The 16679-nt window shown below is 41.2% G+C and overlaps 1 protein-coding gene across 1 annotated transcript in view; it reads right to left on the bottom strand.

The window, feature by feature from the left end:
- Positions 1–863: 863 nt before the first annotated feature.
- Positions 864–16679, bottom strand: part of DGKK (diacylglycerol kinase kappa) — a 181007-nt gene continuing 165191 nt past the window's right edge. The window contains exons 19-28 of the mRNA XM_019417507.2: positions 13632–13728; positions 13250–13357; positions 12499–12612; positions 12024–12158; positions 10710–10870; positions 10024–10165; positions 8003–8089; positions 4322–4432; positions 2830–2953; positions 864–1725 (exon numbers count right to left, since the gene is read on the bottom strand). Coding sequence (XP_019273052.2) covers positions 1646–1725; positions 2830–2953; positions 4322–4432; positions 8003–8089; positions 10024–10165; positions 10710–10870; positions 12024–12158; positions 12499–12612; positions 13250–13357; positions 13632–13728 — 1159 coding nt within the window. The 3' untranslated portion in view covers positions 864–1645. The remainder of the gene's footprint in view (positions 1726–2829; positions 2954–4321; positions 4433–8002; positions 8090–10023; positions 10166–10709; positions 10871–12023; positions 12159–12498; positions 12613–13249; positions 13358–13631; positions 13729–16679) is intronic.

Below are 16679 nucleotides of genomic sequence, written 5' to 3'. Positions count from 1 at the left end.
ACCAGGTGCAGGCATTCAAAAAATGCTAATTGGGATTTGGAGCAACTTTTGCCTAGTTTGTTCCCATGAGAAATTTGGAGGAACCATGGGAGAAGCAGAGGCTTTTAGCCCCCATTTTCCCAGGCCCGTGTTGTTTCTGATCACTCTGAATGTCCTTTTGTACTCAAGGGAAAGGAGCAAGATGGGAGATTTGAAGGTGATTTGGGGACTGACCCAACAGCCTGTCCAGAAGACTCAGGCCAAGATGGAGCTTGTGGGGAAGGCCTAGGCTGTGACTTGTCAGGCAGTCCCTAGCTTAGGCATCTAAGTCACAGAGCTCAAGGCCTGGTTGCTCCATATAGTCTTTACTGGGGAAGGGGACAGTACAGTTTGGGGCAGTTGCTGATGTAGAGTCCAGGACAAATAGAGCAAAAAAGGCAGCATGCCAGCTTAGCCCCTTCTCTAGGGCATTGATGTTTTTGTTCCCCCTTCCGTGGCCTGGCTCAGAATTTTATGGAAGGGGGTCGTCAGAATCAGCTGGACTATAGATCCCAGCCACTTCTAAGACGCTGAAAATGCACCAAAATATTAGAAGCCCCACCAAGAACTAGGGCAGTTGGTAGAGGCATGTATATGGGTGTATGGTTATGGGAATTCGGGTGGGATCAAGGTGGGGAAGGATTTCTGGGTTAGCACAATAAAGTATAGGGTCACTTAGAGGTCGAGTTGTACTTTCAGTTCTTTAAAAAAAAAAAAATATATATATATTTTATATATATGTGTGTATATATATATATATATATATACACACACACATCTTTATGTCTCTGTACATAATCTATACTGCAGCACAGCGGCAAAACATTTAGTTAAAAAACCCAGCAAGAATGCAGGCAAACACTCCATGGAGGCATGCAGGCTAGGATCAAGGCAGTAGCAGGGGATCCTGTATGGTTGCCATTGAGGTGAGTTCCAACCAGTGGGCCCACCCAGCCACCAGAGCACCACCTGGACATGTGCAAAGATGTACATGCACACATGGAAAAACACAAAGAGTTTTCATAGAAAGCAGTCACCATGTCTACAAGAAAAGATTTCGCATGGTAATTGTAACAGGCAAGTGGACAAGCCCCCAGGACCTAGTTCTCATCTTAATAAGCCAACTAGAAGAAGCCTCCTGAAGTTACAAGTTGCAACTGGCAGGGATTGGGGGAGAAACAACCAAGCCTGGCTGGCCTCACCCCTCTCCTTATCTCCCTGAGAGTATTTCTTTCTTTCAGTCATTCCCTAGTATCAACAGTTTCTCTGCTCATCAGAGAAGACCATTCCCAAATTCCCTGAACAAGTGAACTTTATTGAATCCTTTGTAGATCCCAGGCCATTCATAATGAGCTTATCCCAATTAAATACTGTAGTTGCTCAAGATGCACAGAGGAGAACTGAACAAGACAACTCGGAACAAGAATCTTTGGCCAATGAGAAAATGTAAACCTCTAAGGAGACCTGATTGAGTCCAGGAAAAGCATATTAGTGTAAAGAACTGGAGAATCTTTCTTGGTGGTGCTCATGTTTGTTCTGAAATAATTTAGTCTAGCCTGTATTGAGGTTTTGAGAGTTTTGTAGTAGAATTCTAAACATTGTGAGTTCTCCTTCCAGCTTTTAAGGACTACAGTTGAAATCTTGATGATGTTGGAGGATCATCATCTTTTGCTTCATCTTCATGATTTCTGCGATGCCACAAACTTCCTTTAGAGAAAAAACAAGTATAGAAATAATGAGGTTAGCACATTACCAGATACCCAAATGTGTGGACCCTAAAGAGGCCCAACAAGAGTCTGTTAGGAGACAGACTGGTTTGTTCCTATTGTACCAACTGGCTCTGAACCATCTAAAAATACTAGCCGAAACCATGTGTGGCAAACACAAATGGGATGCGTTCTCAGAACCTGATAATCCATGGAACTGCTATTGACCCCTTCAGAGTTTTTAGAAAGACTCTCAAACACCATGGTCTCCAACTGGCAGATTCTTAGGAAATCAACCCAGTTAGACCAAACCTGAGAAAACATAGCTTGATCCAAGAAATTCTCTCTTGGCATCTGTGCAGACTCTCATTTCCTCAAAAACAAACAAACAAACAGCCACCCTTTCATGTCCACTATTGGTATATCTTTCAAGCTTTCAGGTTGTCTAGGCTCCAAATTTAGGAAAGACCACTGACATCACAATTGGCATAACTGACAACTCTAGAACCTTCTTTTGAGACCCACTGACATATCAATAACACTTAAGTCCAACTCTGAAGAAGGGATGACACCAAAATTCAAATGATAAAATATAGTAAACTTGCATTTCCAGGGATTTACAGATGAATAGGTTTAGATTAGTCACAGAAACTACTCTTCACCTTGTAGGTGCCCAGCACTGACACCCCCAAACCATATCAAACAATACTGCTTTTTGGAGCACAACCAAAAGCTTGTAGCTGTATTTGACTGTGAGAGTGATCTAAGTATGACTATTTTGCCATACTTTATTGACCAAGCACAGGAATGGGTCAAGGAGAAAAGTAACTGCCTGTTCCCATCTTTCTCTTCAGCTGTCTGTATCACAGAGACCACACAGCATGGTTACTTCTCAGGTTGTCCCACTGCCAGTGTCAATATCACTTTTTAACTCACACTTTGTCTAAGAGGCTGCTTGGCATTGCCTAAGGTTGGCTCCCAGTCCGTCTCCTCCTCCATTACCACCATACCCGTGAATATTTCTAATGGGAGATTTAGGTCCCTGGGAGGTTCCCAAGCTTCTGGGAAAGTCTTCATGACCCCTATGCCTGTGGGGGGCACTTACCAATAAAACCCTGGGCTCCTTGGCCTGATTTAGGCTTGTCTTCCTCTTCTACCTTCTTCTTCCCCAATTTGGGGAACTTAACTTTCAACTTGATGCTTCTGCTGTCAGTGTCTGAAGATTTTTCCTGGGAAACCACAGCAAGAGGAAGGTCAACATTAGTTGCCTAACATTCAGAAACAATTCCTAGAGACCTGGCAAGTTGCTGAACAAGGATGGCTGCAGAAAGCAGACGGATTTGCTATCTATCCAGGCATTGGAAACTAGTCCCATCCCCTAAGAAGGCAAATGATCTTTACTAAGATCCTACTCTATGCCAGGTGCCTTGCTAAGTGCTTTAATAAATACTCTAAGTCCCCAAACAACCTTCAAGGTGGATATTTTCATCACTATTTTAGAAATGAGGAAGCAATGGCTCAGAGAGGTAAAATATTTTGCCTGAGGTCATTTGGATAGGGATTGGAAGGGTGAGCTTGCTAGGAGAACTGCTAGCTCATATGGCACCTCTGCATGAATTAGAAAAAGACACCCCTTCTTCCATACATATGGTTTGGTGAGCTGCAACATACTTCTTGACCAAATACCTTCATGTATGGAAGAACCTGCCTCACAGGCCACCTGCTTCCTTGTCTGGAATGCGAAGAGTGTTCTCCACACGTAGCTCTTAATTATGAATGTGGATTCTCTGCTGTACAGATCATCTTTAATTCCAGCCTAGCCTCCTAGTCCTCTCACTCCTGCTAAAGTGTACTTATTTTACTACTAGTTGTAATAAAGCATAATTCCCAGGTTAACTTTGTTGCCAGAAAGTTCAGCAAAACACATTCCAAGAAACTTTGGGATTTTCTTCTCAAGATATTTATACCTCCAATCCTCTCCATTAGAAGAAGAGTATAAACCTATCTTCCTCTTTTTCCTGATCTCACAGCTATATTGTAGCCACTGCTGCCATGCTTGATTTTCTTTCAAGCCATACACCTGCTAAGGGAAGGCACTGAGAGAGCCTGCTATGCTCCCTGAGTGGGAGGGACAGGAAGTAGCAGAGAGAGGTGTTTTAACCACCATATAGCCTGGGCACCAACCACTTGGAACAAATGTTGGATGCACACAACTGGTATTGGCCATAATTGTATGTGCCAGATGAAATCTAATTCCTAGTAGCAGGTATTGGGCAGGGAGGGGGAATTATGACCAGAGAACAGCATAGAAAAAACCAATCTTGCTTATTCTTTCCCAATAACCCCCTGCCACAGAATAGTTCTTCTTTTTGGTTATTTACACAGGGTCATCTAGTTTTCAGTGTGCTTTCTACCATGTCCTGTCTGCTTATGATGAGGAGATGGGTGGAGGAGGCTCCTTTAAGCTCAGGCTGAAAGCCACTACTTGGACGCCTTTTGCTACATCAGTCACTGTTTCCTCCTGGTCCACACTGGAAAGGAGGGAACCAAGGAAGAATCCCTTTTCCTCATTATTTCCTAATCCCCAGTTAACACACCTCTGAAACAAGGATTGAATTCATCCAGTTGATCTCAGATAGCTTTTCAAACTCCTTATTCATGGTATCCAGGGTAGTTTGCAGTGTGGTTTCATCCTCAGCACTTCTCAGCTGGCAAAGACAGGAAAATGAGTGGGTGTCCAACTCCTAACACCCTGTCTTCATAAACTCTGGCTGTCTCCCACACTCCCAGTCCCTGCTAGTGGCCATGAGACCACAGGGTATTTCTTTGGGTAGCACTTGTATATCCTTTGGCCATGGGGTCAATAGAAAGTGTAGCTAGTTCTTTACTTTCTTAATAGGGAAATCCAGGAAACAACCACATTGTGGTGATTTCTTTGGGTCTGGGCATGCTCACAGTCTGGCAAGCAGAGAGGTCCTTTGATCAATACCAATGAACACTTGAGTTATACTCCTACAGCTTAAGATCCAGAACAAAGGTCTTATCCCTGACCCTCAAATCCCTGGAGACATAAAAGTGTCCCCCTAAATAACAGCTACCAATTTCTAACACATGCTGTATGTCAGGCATTATGCCTACATGATATTCTATCTTTCCAATAACTTTATAATACCTTACAAGGTACTATTCTTATTTTATAGGCAAGAAAACAGACTCAAAGAAGTTTGGTGATCAAGATCACATAGCTAGACAGAAACTCAGATATGTTTAACTCTGTAGCCCACCCTATACACCACACTTCCCAGAAAGGATATGTGGGGTGGTCAGATGCTGAGGGGAATCTTTATTACACAGTCACCACAATTTAAAGGCTACTTTGTGAAGCAAGGAGAAGGCTAGAGAGAGACTGGCTCAAATTTTCCCTTTCTGGTGGAGAAGGTCTGCCTCCACAAGTTGTGCTTTTGCTCCCAGCTAGTCACTGTTTGTAATTAAGAAATGAGATCCAGATGGCTTTTCCCATAGGTTCAGCAAACAAAGCTTAAGCATTCACTAATAACCCACAGAACCCACTGGATGAACACTTTAGAGTCTATGGAGAGTTAAAACGAATTCTTCTGGGACCATCTCCAACTTAGAAGAACCAAGTCATAGACTAGCAACATAGTTGAAATAGTTAATTTCCCTTAAATAGTGAGCTCGGAGAATAGATGCATGTTGCTATCATCAGCCCGGACATGCTTTCCAGCCCACCTAACTGGGCCTCACCTCTCATCCCTGTCATATACTTTACTTTCAATCTGGCATTTATGTGGCTTCTAGCTGTGCATGGGCCACTTGATCCTCCAGCCACAAACAGAGCCTTGCCCACTGTCACAAATGGCAGGTGAATAGGTGGGGGATGGGGTTGGAGATTATGGTCCATCAGGATGGGATATGAGAGAGAAACAAGTCAGTGATGACAAATAATCTTTTGTGTTTGCTTTACAAGTAATGATTTAGGACAGTACAGAGTAGCCCAGATGCATGGGACATGTGTATGCAGATGGCAGTGGGATGGGGGATAGGAGGTGTCAGGTAGAAATGGCTATCACTTCAAGGTAAGGGAGAAGGGGCAGGGAGTCCATAGGGGCATACTTACCAGCAATGCTCAAAAGGGGTTTGGTGGTCAACCCAAAGCCACAGAGAAGAAATAGGGATTTGGGACCTTGGAAAATGATTTCTAATCTTAACAGGAGAATAATAAAATGGCTTCCTAATGACTTCCTATTTGGCATCCAGAGACTCAGGCTCAAAATATTGTGGGTTGGTGGGACTGAATCTCATGCTCTATTCTCCTATCCTTCTGGCTGTATTGGAGACATTGTCCAGGAATCTTCTCTGAGGTAAATGTGCAAAGTGACTCAGAGGACTTTGTTGCTTATTTCTTAGTTCCTATTCTAACACATCAATGGCCATACATAGCATAAGTGAGGTTGCCAAATAAAGAAAGTGGGAGTTACTGGGTGGGATTTACTTCATCATAAGTCTACATCACTCTGCCAACACTGAGCTCCTTACTGCCTTCTTTCTTCAAGGGGAAGAATAACAACACCAAAATGAAAAGCTTTATTTCCATGCCACCTCTGACATAGTCTTTCTGGAGATATGTGGACATTCTTAGCTGCTGCCTGTCCCCTGGTCTCATTTAGATGTGTGTAATGTGTGTGTGGTCATTATCAGGCCTTTAACCTGTGTTAAGTGTGGTATATTCTCAATTTGGGTTATTGGCTGGCACAAACCAATTTTCATGCCATGAGCTTCAAGAAAGCCTGAGTGGCAATGAGAGGCCAAGCTCTCATATTTCCTGCCGCTCAGACTGGAAAGGCCATTGAGTTCTGCCTATGTATAGAACGTACTTCTGTTGCTGTTGCTTAAGGCTGAAAGATTCTAGCTTGGGCTCAGATGCTAGGACAGCCTGGCCTGATTGCCTTAGCCACTCTGCCACCTGTGCAGTGTGCCAATTAGATGTGCAAATGGAAAAGGGGAAGTGGATGCACTTCTTTCAATATCAACTCAGAAGCTCCTCTTCAAATAAACCTTAGATAAGAGGCAAGAACAGCACCTGCCTCAGGGCTTTAGCAGCCAACCCAAAAATGGGGTGGTCACGATCAGTTGACTCATCAGAGCACACTCGTGAAGTGTGCCTATGGGCTTTGCATTATAAGAAACATTCAACTATTCTTATAGCTCAAAAACTGAGTGTCAGTCCATTTTTCCTAACACTAATAAAAATGTACCATCTATCAGGCTGGTACTAGGTTCCAGGCTAGCTATGTACTTAATATACAACAGGTAATTTAATTTTCACAACCTGGAGAGGTAGAGATTACAATTACTATTTTATAGATAGGGAAACTGAGACCCAGAGATGTGATGTTACTTCATACAGCTAGTGTTATGTATTCAACTGTGTCTCCCTCCCCCCAAGAAAGATATGTTGAAATCCTAGCCCCCAGTACCTCAGAATATGACCTTGTTTGGAAATAGGGTCATTGCAGAGAGGTCATACTGGAGTGGGGTAGGCCCTGATCCAGTGTGACTGGTGTCCTTATAAGAAGATGGTCATGTGAAGACAGAGACACAGGGAGAATACCATATAAAGATGAAGGATTGTAATGCATCTACAAGCCAAGGAACATCAAAGATTGCCAGCCAGTCACCAGAAGCTAGGAAAGGGCAAGGAAGGATTTGCCTATGGTTTTCAGAGGGAGTATGGCCCTGCTGACACCTTGATTGTCTCCAAAACTATTAGACAATAAATTTCTGTTGTTTTAAGTTACCCAGGTTTCAGTACTTTGGTACATCAGCCTTAGGAAACTAATACAGTTAGTAAGTGGCAGATTTTGGATTTGAACCTTGAGTTTCCCACATGGTGACAAATGTATTTGGAAACTTCGAAGATTTAAAGCAACTCAAAAGAGCTCATCCTTTTCTACTGAAGTTGTGTTATGTATGATGAGAACACCCTACTTTTGATTGGCTTGGTCTGGACCCAGGAGACATTTGTCAGAGAAGGAGAGACTTTTTTTTCAAGGATATGGTAGTCCCTATGGTTTAGCATAACCTGTGAATTGATACAATCAATGACAATCCTGGGTGAGGATGACACATCAGGGACTTCCAGGGTAAGCATCTGGCCAAAATGTTCCTACATGTCTTCCAATACTCTGGAACCAAGCATAGAACATGACCATCTTCAGATGGGATTGCCCTCCCTTATTCCAACCCCCTCCACTCACCAAGTTTTCATCCAGGAAAGCTTTGGTATCATCGTAGAGCCCTTTAAGACTAAATGTAACATCTACTGCATCGTTTCTGCTTAGAGTCTGAGAGGAAGAGAAAGGAAAAGAACAGAAGGGAAAGGACAAAGACAGGGGAGTTGTTGGTTAGTAAGCATGCAGCTGGCTTCTCTGTAGGAAGGTAGGAGAAGGCTAGTAGGATGTGGCTGTAGGTGAAAAAGTAATTTTCAAAATATAGTACAACTAGTATAGCATGGGCATCAACCAATCATAACTGACAGAACCAGAGGTGTCAACTACTGGTACAGCTTTATTGGTGTGTCCTACGAAGTGGTGCAGCAGACCTTGGCATTTGGCACCATTGATCAAGTGCTGTGGATATAGTGAAATAGGAAGTATGTAAACCAGAGAGTAAATCTGATGCTACTTGTTGCTGATATACTACAATCACCTTCCCCATGGTAGGTGCAGTTGAGTTCAACCATCTCTTTTTGAAACTCCAGGCTTATTCTCTTCACAGGATATGCAAAAGCTAGCTATTTATTACTTTATACACATAGTATAAAATGTGGTACTAAAAACATTCTGCTGTCTGAAAAGTCCACATTTGTGTTTCTACAAAAAAATACAGAAGCCTATCAAAAGGAGATTAACTTAGAATATTTCAAGTTCAGGTTTATTTTACTTTTGGAATTGAAAAATAAATGCATCACTTCCTGTAGATTATATAAATGCAAAATAACATAATTATTTTAAAATTTTAAATTAAGCTGCCTGAATATAAATTTACTTCTGATATAAATATGTAATGAAATATTACATAATCCATATTACTTTTGACAATTAAATTTTTGTTAATTAATGTTTTCCACCAATTGTTTTAATTTTTCAAATATATAGGCACCTGAAGATTCACTTGAAATTCTATCAACTAATGATAATTTATAGCATTCTTTAAATCAGAAGAGAAGGGTGGTAGATTTCCCAATTCATTCATTATAGCTTCATGAGTGTGAAAAATATTCAGCTTAATAGTAGCATCACTTAAGGGTCCAAATTTATTGTATACAAGTGATTCTTTGACTTCTTGAGTGTAAAGAAGTGGTAAATTAAAATAAGCATAAGAAAAATCTCTACCAAGAATTTACATTATATCTAAGAAAATAGATACACTCAAAAACAAATTATAAAACCTACTTTAAATTTTAATGTGGCCAAATTACTGAAATGTAAAACCAAAACAAAACAAAAAACCTAAATTTACTGATCATGCTTTTTTAAAATGAAAGATGTGGTATAAAGTAAAAATCAGAATAATTGGAGAATTCTCTAGTAGCTTAAATCAAATAAACTTTTCAAACAAATCACTTGCTCATTAGGAAAAAATAAATAAAAGAAACTCCAGGCTTTGAGTTCCAGACCTCCACCAACTAAGATATGGCCTAAAATAAATAGGTAATCCACATTTCGAGAGGTCCTGATCCTATATATGGCCCTTTTGTATTATTTGTCTAGCATTAAAGTTACTTTTTAAAAGAATCACTTAAATATCCCAGCAATGGGTAAAGTCGTGGGATGGTACATTTAACACCAAGTATCCTAATCTGGACCTTATCCTCAAGAGGGAAACCAAGGCAGCCTGGAGCTCAGGCTTCAATGACAGGCATTGCCTTAACAGGCTATACAGAGATCCACCAGAGATGAGGAAGTGCCAATGCCAAGTTTCTCTCTATCTATTGGCTATTTCTTCCCTGAGGCCAGTGTGGTTGATAGCTATCAGGAAGAGGGCTAGTTCTCAGGCTGATGAAATCTGCTATGGGATTCCTGTCCCTCCCCGCCCAGCCATTCTGGACCTGTAACAAGCCAAGGAATATCTGCCCTCCCTTTCACTCTATAGACCAGTTTCCTGCCATATCATTTGCCCAGTTTCTCCACCCAGCCTCTGGCTCACTTTCCTTCACTTTCACCTTCTTACCTATTTGGTTTGACTCCTTTTCTTCATCTGCCCCTTCCTTTCTTACCTCATTGGGAATGCAGGAAGCTGCACCTGCCTCATTGCCACTGTCTTGGCTGTAAAATATGTCATTCAGGATGTTAGTACTGGCATTCACAGAATCCATGAGGACAGACACATGCTGGTGGACCTTGCTCAGGTCAGTAAGTCTGTAATAAAGCAAGAACAGATAAATGGGTCTGGATATTCTAAAAAAAAACTTCTGATGTGGGGTGCTGGTGAGAGGTGAGCTGAGGATAGAAATGAGAGCCCTGGGTATTCGAGTTGGGTAGGCAACTATGCCAGAAAATGTTTCTGTTCTTCTCTAGGTATTTGTCTTTTTTGATCCTTGTCTCACCTGAATTAGATGTTGGATGCTTTGGGCGAGTGGGAGACCAGGCTAGAGAAGGGTAGCTGACTCCACGAACTCTGGGGCCCTCCTGATATTTAAGGGCAAGGATAAATATTCTTAGTCTTATTGGGCCTGGGGTAGCAGGAGATCAAAGTTCATCTCTGGGGCTAAAGGGAGAGGTTCAAGCTGGCTTATTGCTAAGCCAAAGACTATTTTCTGCCTAGATTGTCAGGGTCCCTGTCAATCTTCAGGGCTCTGGAAAAGACTCCTTTCTGAGGCCAGGCTCTCTAGTAGCCAACACAGACAAGTGTCCCTATCTGTTCTTGGGATTCCCAGCCCTGTATTTGGGTCAGTCTACTTACTTGCTGATGAGGTTTTCTGCAAGCTGAACTAAGTGCTGCATCTGGGCATACTCTTCATCAGAGAGGCTATCCTGAGATTCCTGGGAGTCCAGTTGGGGTTGAGAGGCAGCTTGAATTTCACTATGTTTGTACTCCCACATTTTCATTGAGTTCTCAAAGTCCTGGAAATGAAGATGGTGGCATATCCTGGTGATTGCTATAGCTAAGAGAGTACATGGCAGATCTGTTTGTGAGTCTTATATTTGTGGGTATGGTGGGTAAAGGAGAAAGAGGACCCCATCCATTCTGCTATACATTCATCTACACACATCCACATCTATCCTTCATTTTACTTCATTTTACTTACTCTTTCCTATTAGGCACTATTAAATTTTGTTGTTGTTGTTACTGTGCTGCATCTTGAGACAACATGCTTCAGTCAGATGTTAACCTTCCAGAAGCTCTTATATGAGGGCATCACAATCATAAGACAGTGGAACACCTTTCATGCTCCCTTCTTTGCCAAATCTAGGCCACATGTTGTGACGGATTTTAGAGCCAGACATATCTAGTTTAATTTTGAATTATGCTTCATCATTTACTGGTTGTGTGACCTTCAGCACATATTATTTAACATTTCTGGTTTTCATTTTCATCACCTGTAAAATGGAAATAAGAGTATCTACCTCATAAGATTGTTGGGAGTACCTGAGAGACTACATGTGACTAGCACAAAATAGGCAGTTTGTAAACTAGACATCCCCTCCCCTCTCTATTACTGTTTCTATGGACTGTTCACAGGTTAGAGTGGAAGAAAGCCTCTAAGTACTGAATATCTGATCATTAATGTCTTCTTTCTAGCTTTAGATGCTTTGACTTAAATGGGTGACATTTGTGAATGCAGCATTTTGAAACTTAGAGGAACCTAAAGACCATATTCAGTGAAGAATCTCTTGTTGAAGATTTCTTTAGCACTTTAGACTTTAGCACTCTGTGCAGTCGAGGGAGCAGAATAACTGTCCAAAACCAAAGGAGGGAGCTCCTTGTCTCACTCTCTTCTTTTGGACAGTGGTTTGCAAATGTCAGTATATAGCAGAATGTCTCAGAGAGCTTGTTTACAAATGCAATTCCCAGGAACTACCCACCCCCATTCTGATTCAGTGGGTCTGGTGTTGGACCCAGGAATGTGCATTTCTAATAAGCACCCAAGGTGACTCTGATATAATTGGCATGCAGACCTCCCTTTGAGGAATTCTGCTTGATGGAAGTATTCAATACTCAAGTGATAGCTGTAGATGAGACAATGTAGGAGAAAGATGAGACTTTCTTTCTTACCCGATCTCTTGTCAACATTTGGGCGGCATTCTTGTATCTGATCTTTATAAGTCCTGGCCTCTGAACCCAGGCCTCCCCATCCACCTGAACTGGGATACCTTCTTCACCATCAATAGTTATCATCACCTCACGGCACTGCCAGAGAAGACGAGGGAGAATGGGGCAGAAAAATGAGGTAACTGCTACAGACCAATCTGATAATCCCACAGTAATGGCCTTAATGTGTATCTGAAGCAGGACTGGCAAGGATGTGAATCAGATTATCTCAGGGAAAAACATCTGTTTCCTATGGGATTTTTGCTCCTTTTGATCCCCACAAACTCTTTCCAACCTTAGCCAGCACCTTCCCACCCACCAAATAATTTCCTTCTACCCTGGCACTCTTATACCTAGTTAATTCGTGGGAGTACTCCACATTCTAAGTTGTAGCCACAAAGCCCAGCCTTTTTCTGATGCCTACCCAGCCCCTGCCTACCTGGGCGATACGATGATGATGCAGGTTAATGATACGGGACATTGCCATTTGTACTGAGCCAAAGATAGCCACTACCTCCAGCTTCCCATCATCTATTGCAGGAGCCTCATATTCCTGAGGAGGAAAAACTGTATCACATATCCCACCCTTGAGAGACCCCTTGTCTATCACAAGCACATATGCTTTTAAGGATCCTGGTGAGAATTTTTCTAGCTCATGAAGAGTAGAAAAACTACATATTAAAAGGGGAGAGATGAGGTCAGGAAGCCAATCTGGGAAAAGGGCACTGAGATCATAATTTTTAGCCCCTTTTGAGATGACAACTCTTAGCTGGTTCCTCGCTGTCCAATCTAGCATCATAAATCCCAAAGGCCAGTCCCACTGACCTGATAACCGTCTTGGGTGAGCTCAGAGAAAAGGGGCCATGGCAAATTTCCCAGGAGGTTTTATTGACAGAACTCCTTGGAAAAGACAGAAATATTTCAAAGATCTTTCAGGCAGGCCTAGGAGTAGAAAATTTGAAGTCAGGGCAAAATTAAGAATTGGTTTGATCCTGAGGTCTTTGGTTGATTCTGGAATGGTGATTGCCTTTTACATAGGCCCTGATCATATATCTGGGCTAATAAATGTTCCCAGTCTACCTCCTATTTCCCCAGTATCTACTTCCTACACCAGTCAGTGCAGCTACCCTTTAGGAGAGACCTTAGAGAGGTTAAACCTTTTCCTTCCCTGATCCTTGTTCCATACTCACTGTGGTTGCTGTGCTGCTGCCCCAAAAGTTGACACCCCCAGCATAGCTGGTAATGTTGAGCACTACGATGCCTTGAAGGTTTGGCAAGGAGATGGCTTCTCCATCACACTGAAAGAAAAGAGTAGTTCTCATTGGTTGGCCCTTCAGATACCAGTATGAAGGGACATTTACAGATATGGGGAGAGGGCTCTGTTTTCTCTTCATGCTGTCATTTTCTAATCCATAAAATGGAAATCTATCCTCATGCCTTCCTCCCTTGAGCTGCGAGGGAGGATCAGAGTTAAAGCTTGGGAAGAACAAAAGATAGGGGAAAGTTGGTTCCCAAAGTAATGAGATTTCCTTTCTCCATGTCCAGGAAGTATTGCCCTCTTTTTCCACTCACCTCCAGGTGTATTCGTTCTTCTAGTTTCCTATAAGAGCGCTGCAAAAGTTCCTTGCTTCCCAGAAGGCCATACCACATCTTGTTCTTTAGACGGCTACTATGGGGAGATAAAGGTAGAGAAAGATAGTCAGAGGTTGAATAATATAAAGATAAATGAATGAACAAAAGCAAGAGGAGACACCATCTTATTCTTCAAGTGCCTTCCTTTCTAAAAAAGTTTTTAAAAATTGAAGTATAATTAACATACAGTGTTATATTAGTTTCAGGTGTACAATATAGTGATTCAACAATTCTATACATTACTCAGGGCTCATCTTCAATCCCCATCACCTATTACACCCATCCCCACCCCCCAACCTCCCCTTTGGTAGCCATCAGTATGTTCTCTATGCCTAAGAATCTGTTTTTTGGTTTGTCTCTTTTTTCTTTGTTCATTTGTTTTCTTAAATTTCTTAAATTCCACGTATGAGTGAAATAATATGGTATTTGTCTTTCTCTGACTTATTTCACTTCGTATTATACTCTCTAGATCCATCCATGTTATTGCAAATGTCAAGATTTCATTCTTTTTTATAGCTAATATTCCATTACACACACACACACACACACACACCCCACATCTTCTCTATCCATTCATCTATGGATGGACACTTGGGTTGCTTCCATATTTTGGCTATTGTAAATAATGCTGTAATAAACATAGGGGTGCATATATCTTTTTGGATTAGTGTTTTCATTTTCTTTGGGTAAATATACAGTAGTGGACTTACTGGATCATATGGTAATTCTATTTAATTTTTTGAGGTACCTCCATACTGTTTTCCAAGTGGTTGAACCAGTTTGCATTTCACCAACAGTGAAAGAGCGTTCCTTTCTCTACACTTCCTTGCCAACACCTGTTTCTTGTGTAGTTCATTTTAGCCATTCTGATAGGTATCAGGTGGTGATGATGTTTTGATTTGCATTTCCCTGATGATTAATAATATTAAGCGTCTTTTCATGTGTCTGTTGGACATCTGGATGTGTTCTTTGCAGAAATGTCTATTCACATCTTCTGCTCATTTTAACTGGATTATTTGTTTTTCTTGTGTTGAGCTGCATAAATTCTTTATGTATTTTGGATACTGACCCCTTATTGGATATATCATTGGCAAATATCTTCTCCCATTGAGTAGGTTGTCTTTTTTGTTTTGTTGATTTTTTCCCTTGCTGTGCAAAAGCTTTTATTTTGATGTAGTCCCAATAGTTTATTTTTCCTTTTGTTGCCCTTGCCAGAGGAGACATATCTATAAAGATGTTGCTATAGACTATGTCAGAGAAATTATTGGCCTGTGCTCTCTTTTAGGATTTTTATGGTTTCAGGTCTCACATTTAGGTCTTTGATCCATTTTTAGTTTATTTTTTTGTATGCTGTAAGAAAATGGTCCAGTTTCATTCATTTGCATGTAGCTGTACAGTTTTCCCAGAATAATTTGTTGAAGAGAATCTTTCCTATTGCATATTCACACCTCCTTGGTTGTAGATTAATTGACCATAAAATTGTGGGTTTATTTCTGGGCTCTCTATTCTGTTCTATTGATCTATGTGTCTATATTTGTGCCAGAACCATCTTCAAGTGCCTTCTTATAGAGAGGAGTCCTGTCAAATGGTAAGTGAACACAAGAGGGGATGCTAGGATAATATAAAGGGTATCCCTATGCAAACACCTGCTGAAACGGGTTCCTGGGCACCCTGGAAGCCCCAGCATCCCCCCAATTTGCTGATTTTCCTTGATGTTGATATTAGCTCAGACTTGGAAGAGATAGGCTATATTCAGAAAGCAATACTCATAAAAAGCTATGAGCATAACTGGTTTATACACACCAGCTAGCCTGGAAAGTGCCATTCCAGGAGCACAAAATTTCAGCTGCTTGGGATCAATTTCATTAGAAACATGTGACTCTTATACTGCCATATATTTGAAGCGTAACCTTTCTGGCAAAATGGAGGGATTTCCAAGACCTGTATATCAAGCCCTTAGTTCAGTGCCATAGAATAGGGCTAAGCTTACTAGGCAGATTATAAAGGAGGAGCCAATGGAGAAAATGTGGGACAGCCAAAGGATATTGGGAGACTTGGGGAGGAGGTGGGAAAGACAGGGTTCTAGTGACTATAGGATATCTGATAAAAACAGGCAGGGGACTTAAAATCACTATAAAGGTTGGATAGAGTTTACTATGAACTTTTATTTTTATTTTTTTTAATTTTAGAGACAGAAAGAGAGCATGAGTGAGGGAGAGGGGCAGAGGAGAGAGAGAGAGAGAGAGAGAGAGAGAGAGAGAGAGAATCTTAAACAGGTTCATGCTCAGTGCAGAGCCTGACATGGGGCTTGATCCCATGACCCTGGGATCATGACCTGAGCTGAAATCAAGAGTTGGACACTCAATTGACTGAGCCACTCAGGTGCCCTACTATGAGCTTTTAAAGTAGAGCCACGATGAGTCACTACAAAGCATGAGTTTTGAAATGCAAGAAAGCTAGCACAAAATTATTTGGACTCTGTTTGAAACCATAAGTTCTCTGGGCAATCTAGTTTTCTCATCTATAAAAATAGGAGTTCAGTCATATGGAAATTCAAAATACCTAGAACGACCAAAACAATTCTGAAGAAGAACAAAGTTGGAGGACTTTCATCTCCCAATTCCAAAACTTATTATAAAGCTACAGTTATAAAGATAGTGTGAAAATAGACATATAGAATACTGGAACAGAAGTGAGAGTTTAGGGGAAAAAAACCTTAAATTTATGATCAATTTATTTTTGACAAATGTGCTAACACAATTCCTTGGGGGAAAGGATAACTTCAAAACTGGTGATATGGTAATTGGATATTCATGTGCAAAAAGATGAACCTAGACCCTTACCTCACACCATACACAAAAACTAACTGAAAGCAGATCATAGACTTAAATGTAAGAGCAAAAACAACAAAAATTTTGGAAAAAACTTAGGAGCAAATTTTTGATACTTTAGGTTAGGCAAAACTTTTTTAGATGTGGCATCAAAAGC

Source organism: Panthera pardus, unplaced genomic scaffold, assembly GCF_024362965.1.
Source record: "Panthera pardus isolate Hobbes unplaced genomic scaffold, ASM2436296v1 HiC_scaffold_27, whole genome shotgun sequence".
NCBI lineage: Eukaryota > Metazoa > Chordata > Mammalia > Carnivora > Felidae > Panthera > Panthera pardus.
The sequence above is the reverse complement of the archived record's forward strand: the minus strand, read 5'-3'. Positions and strand labels throughout refer to the sequence as shown.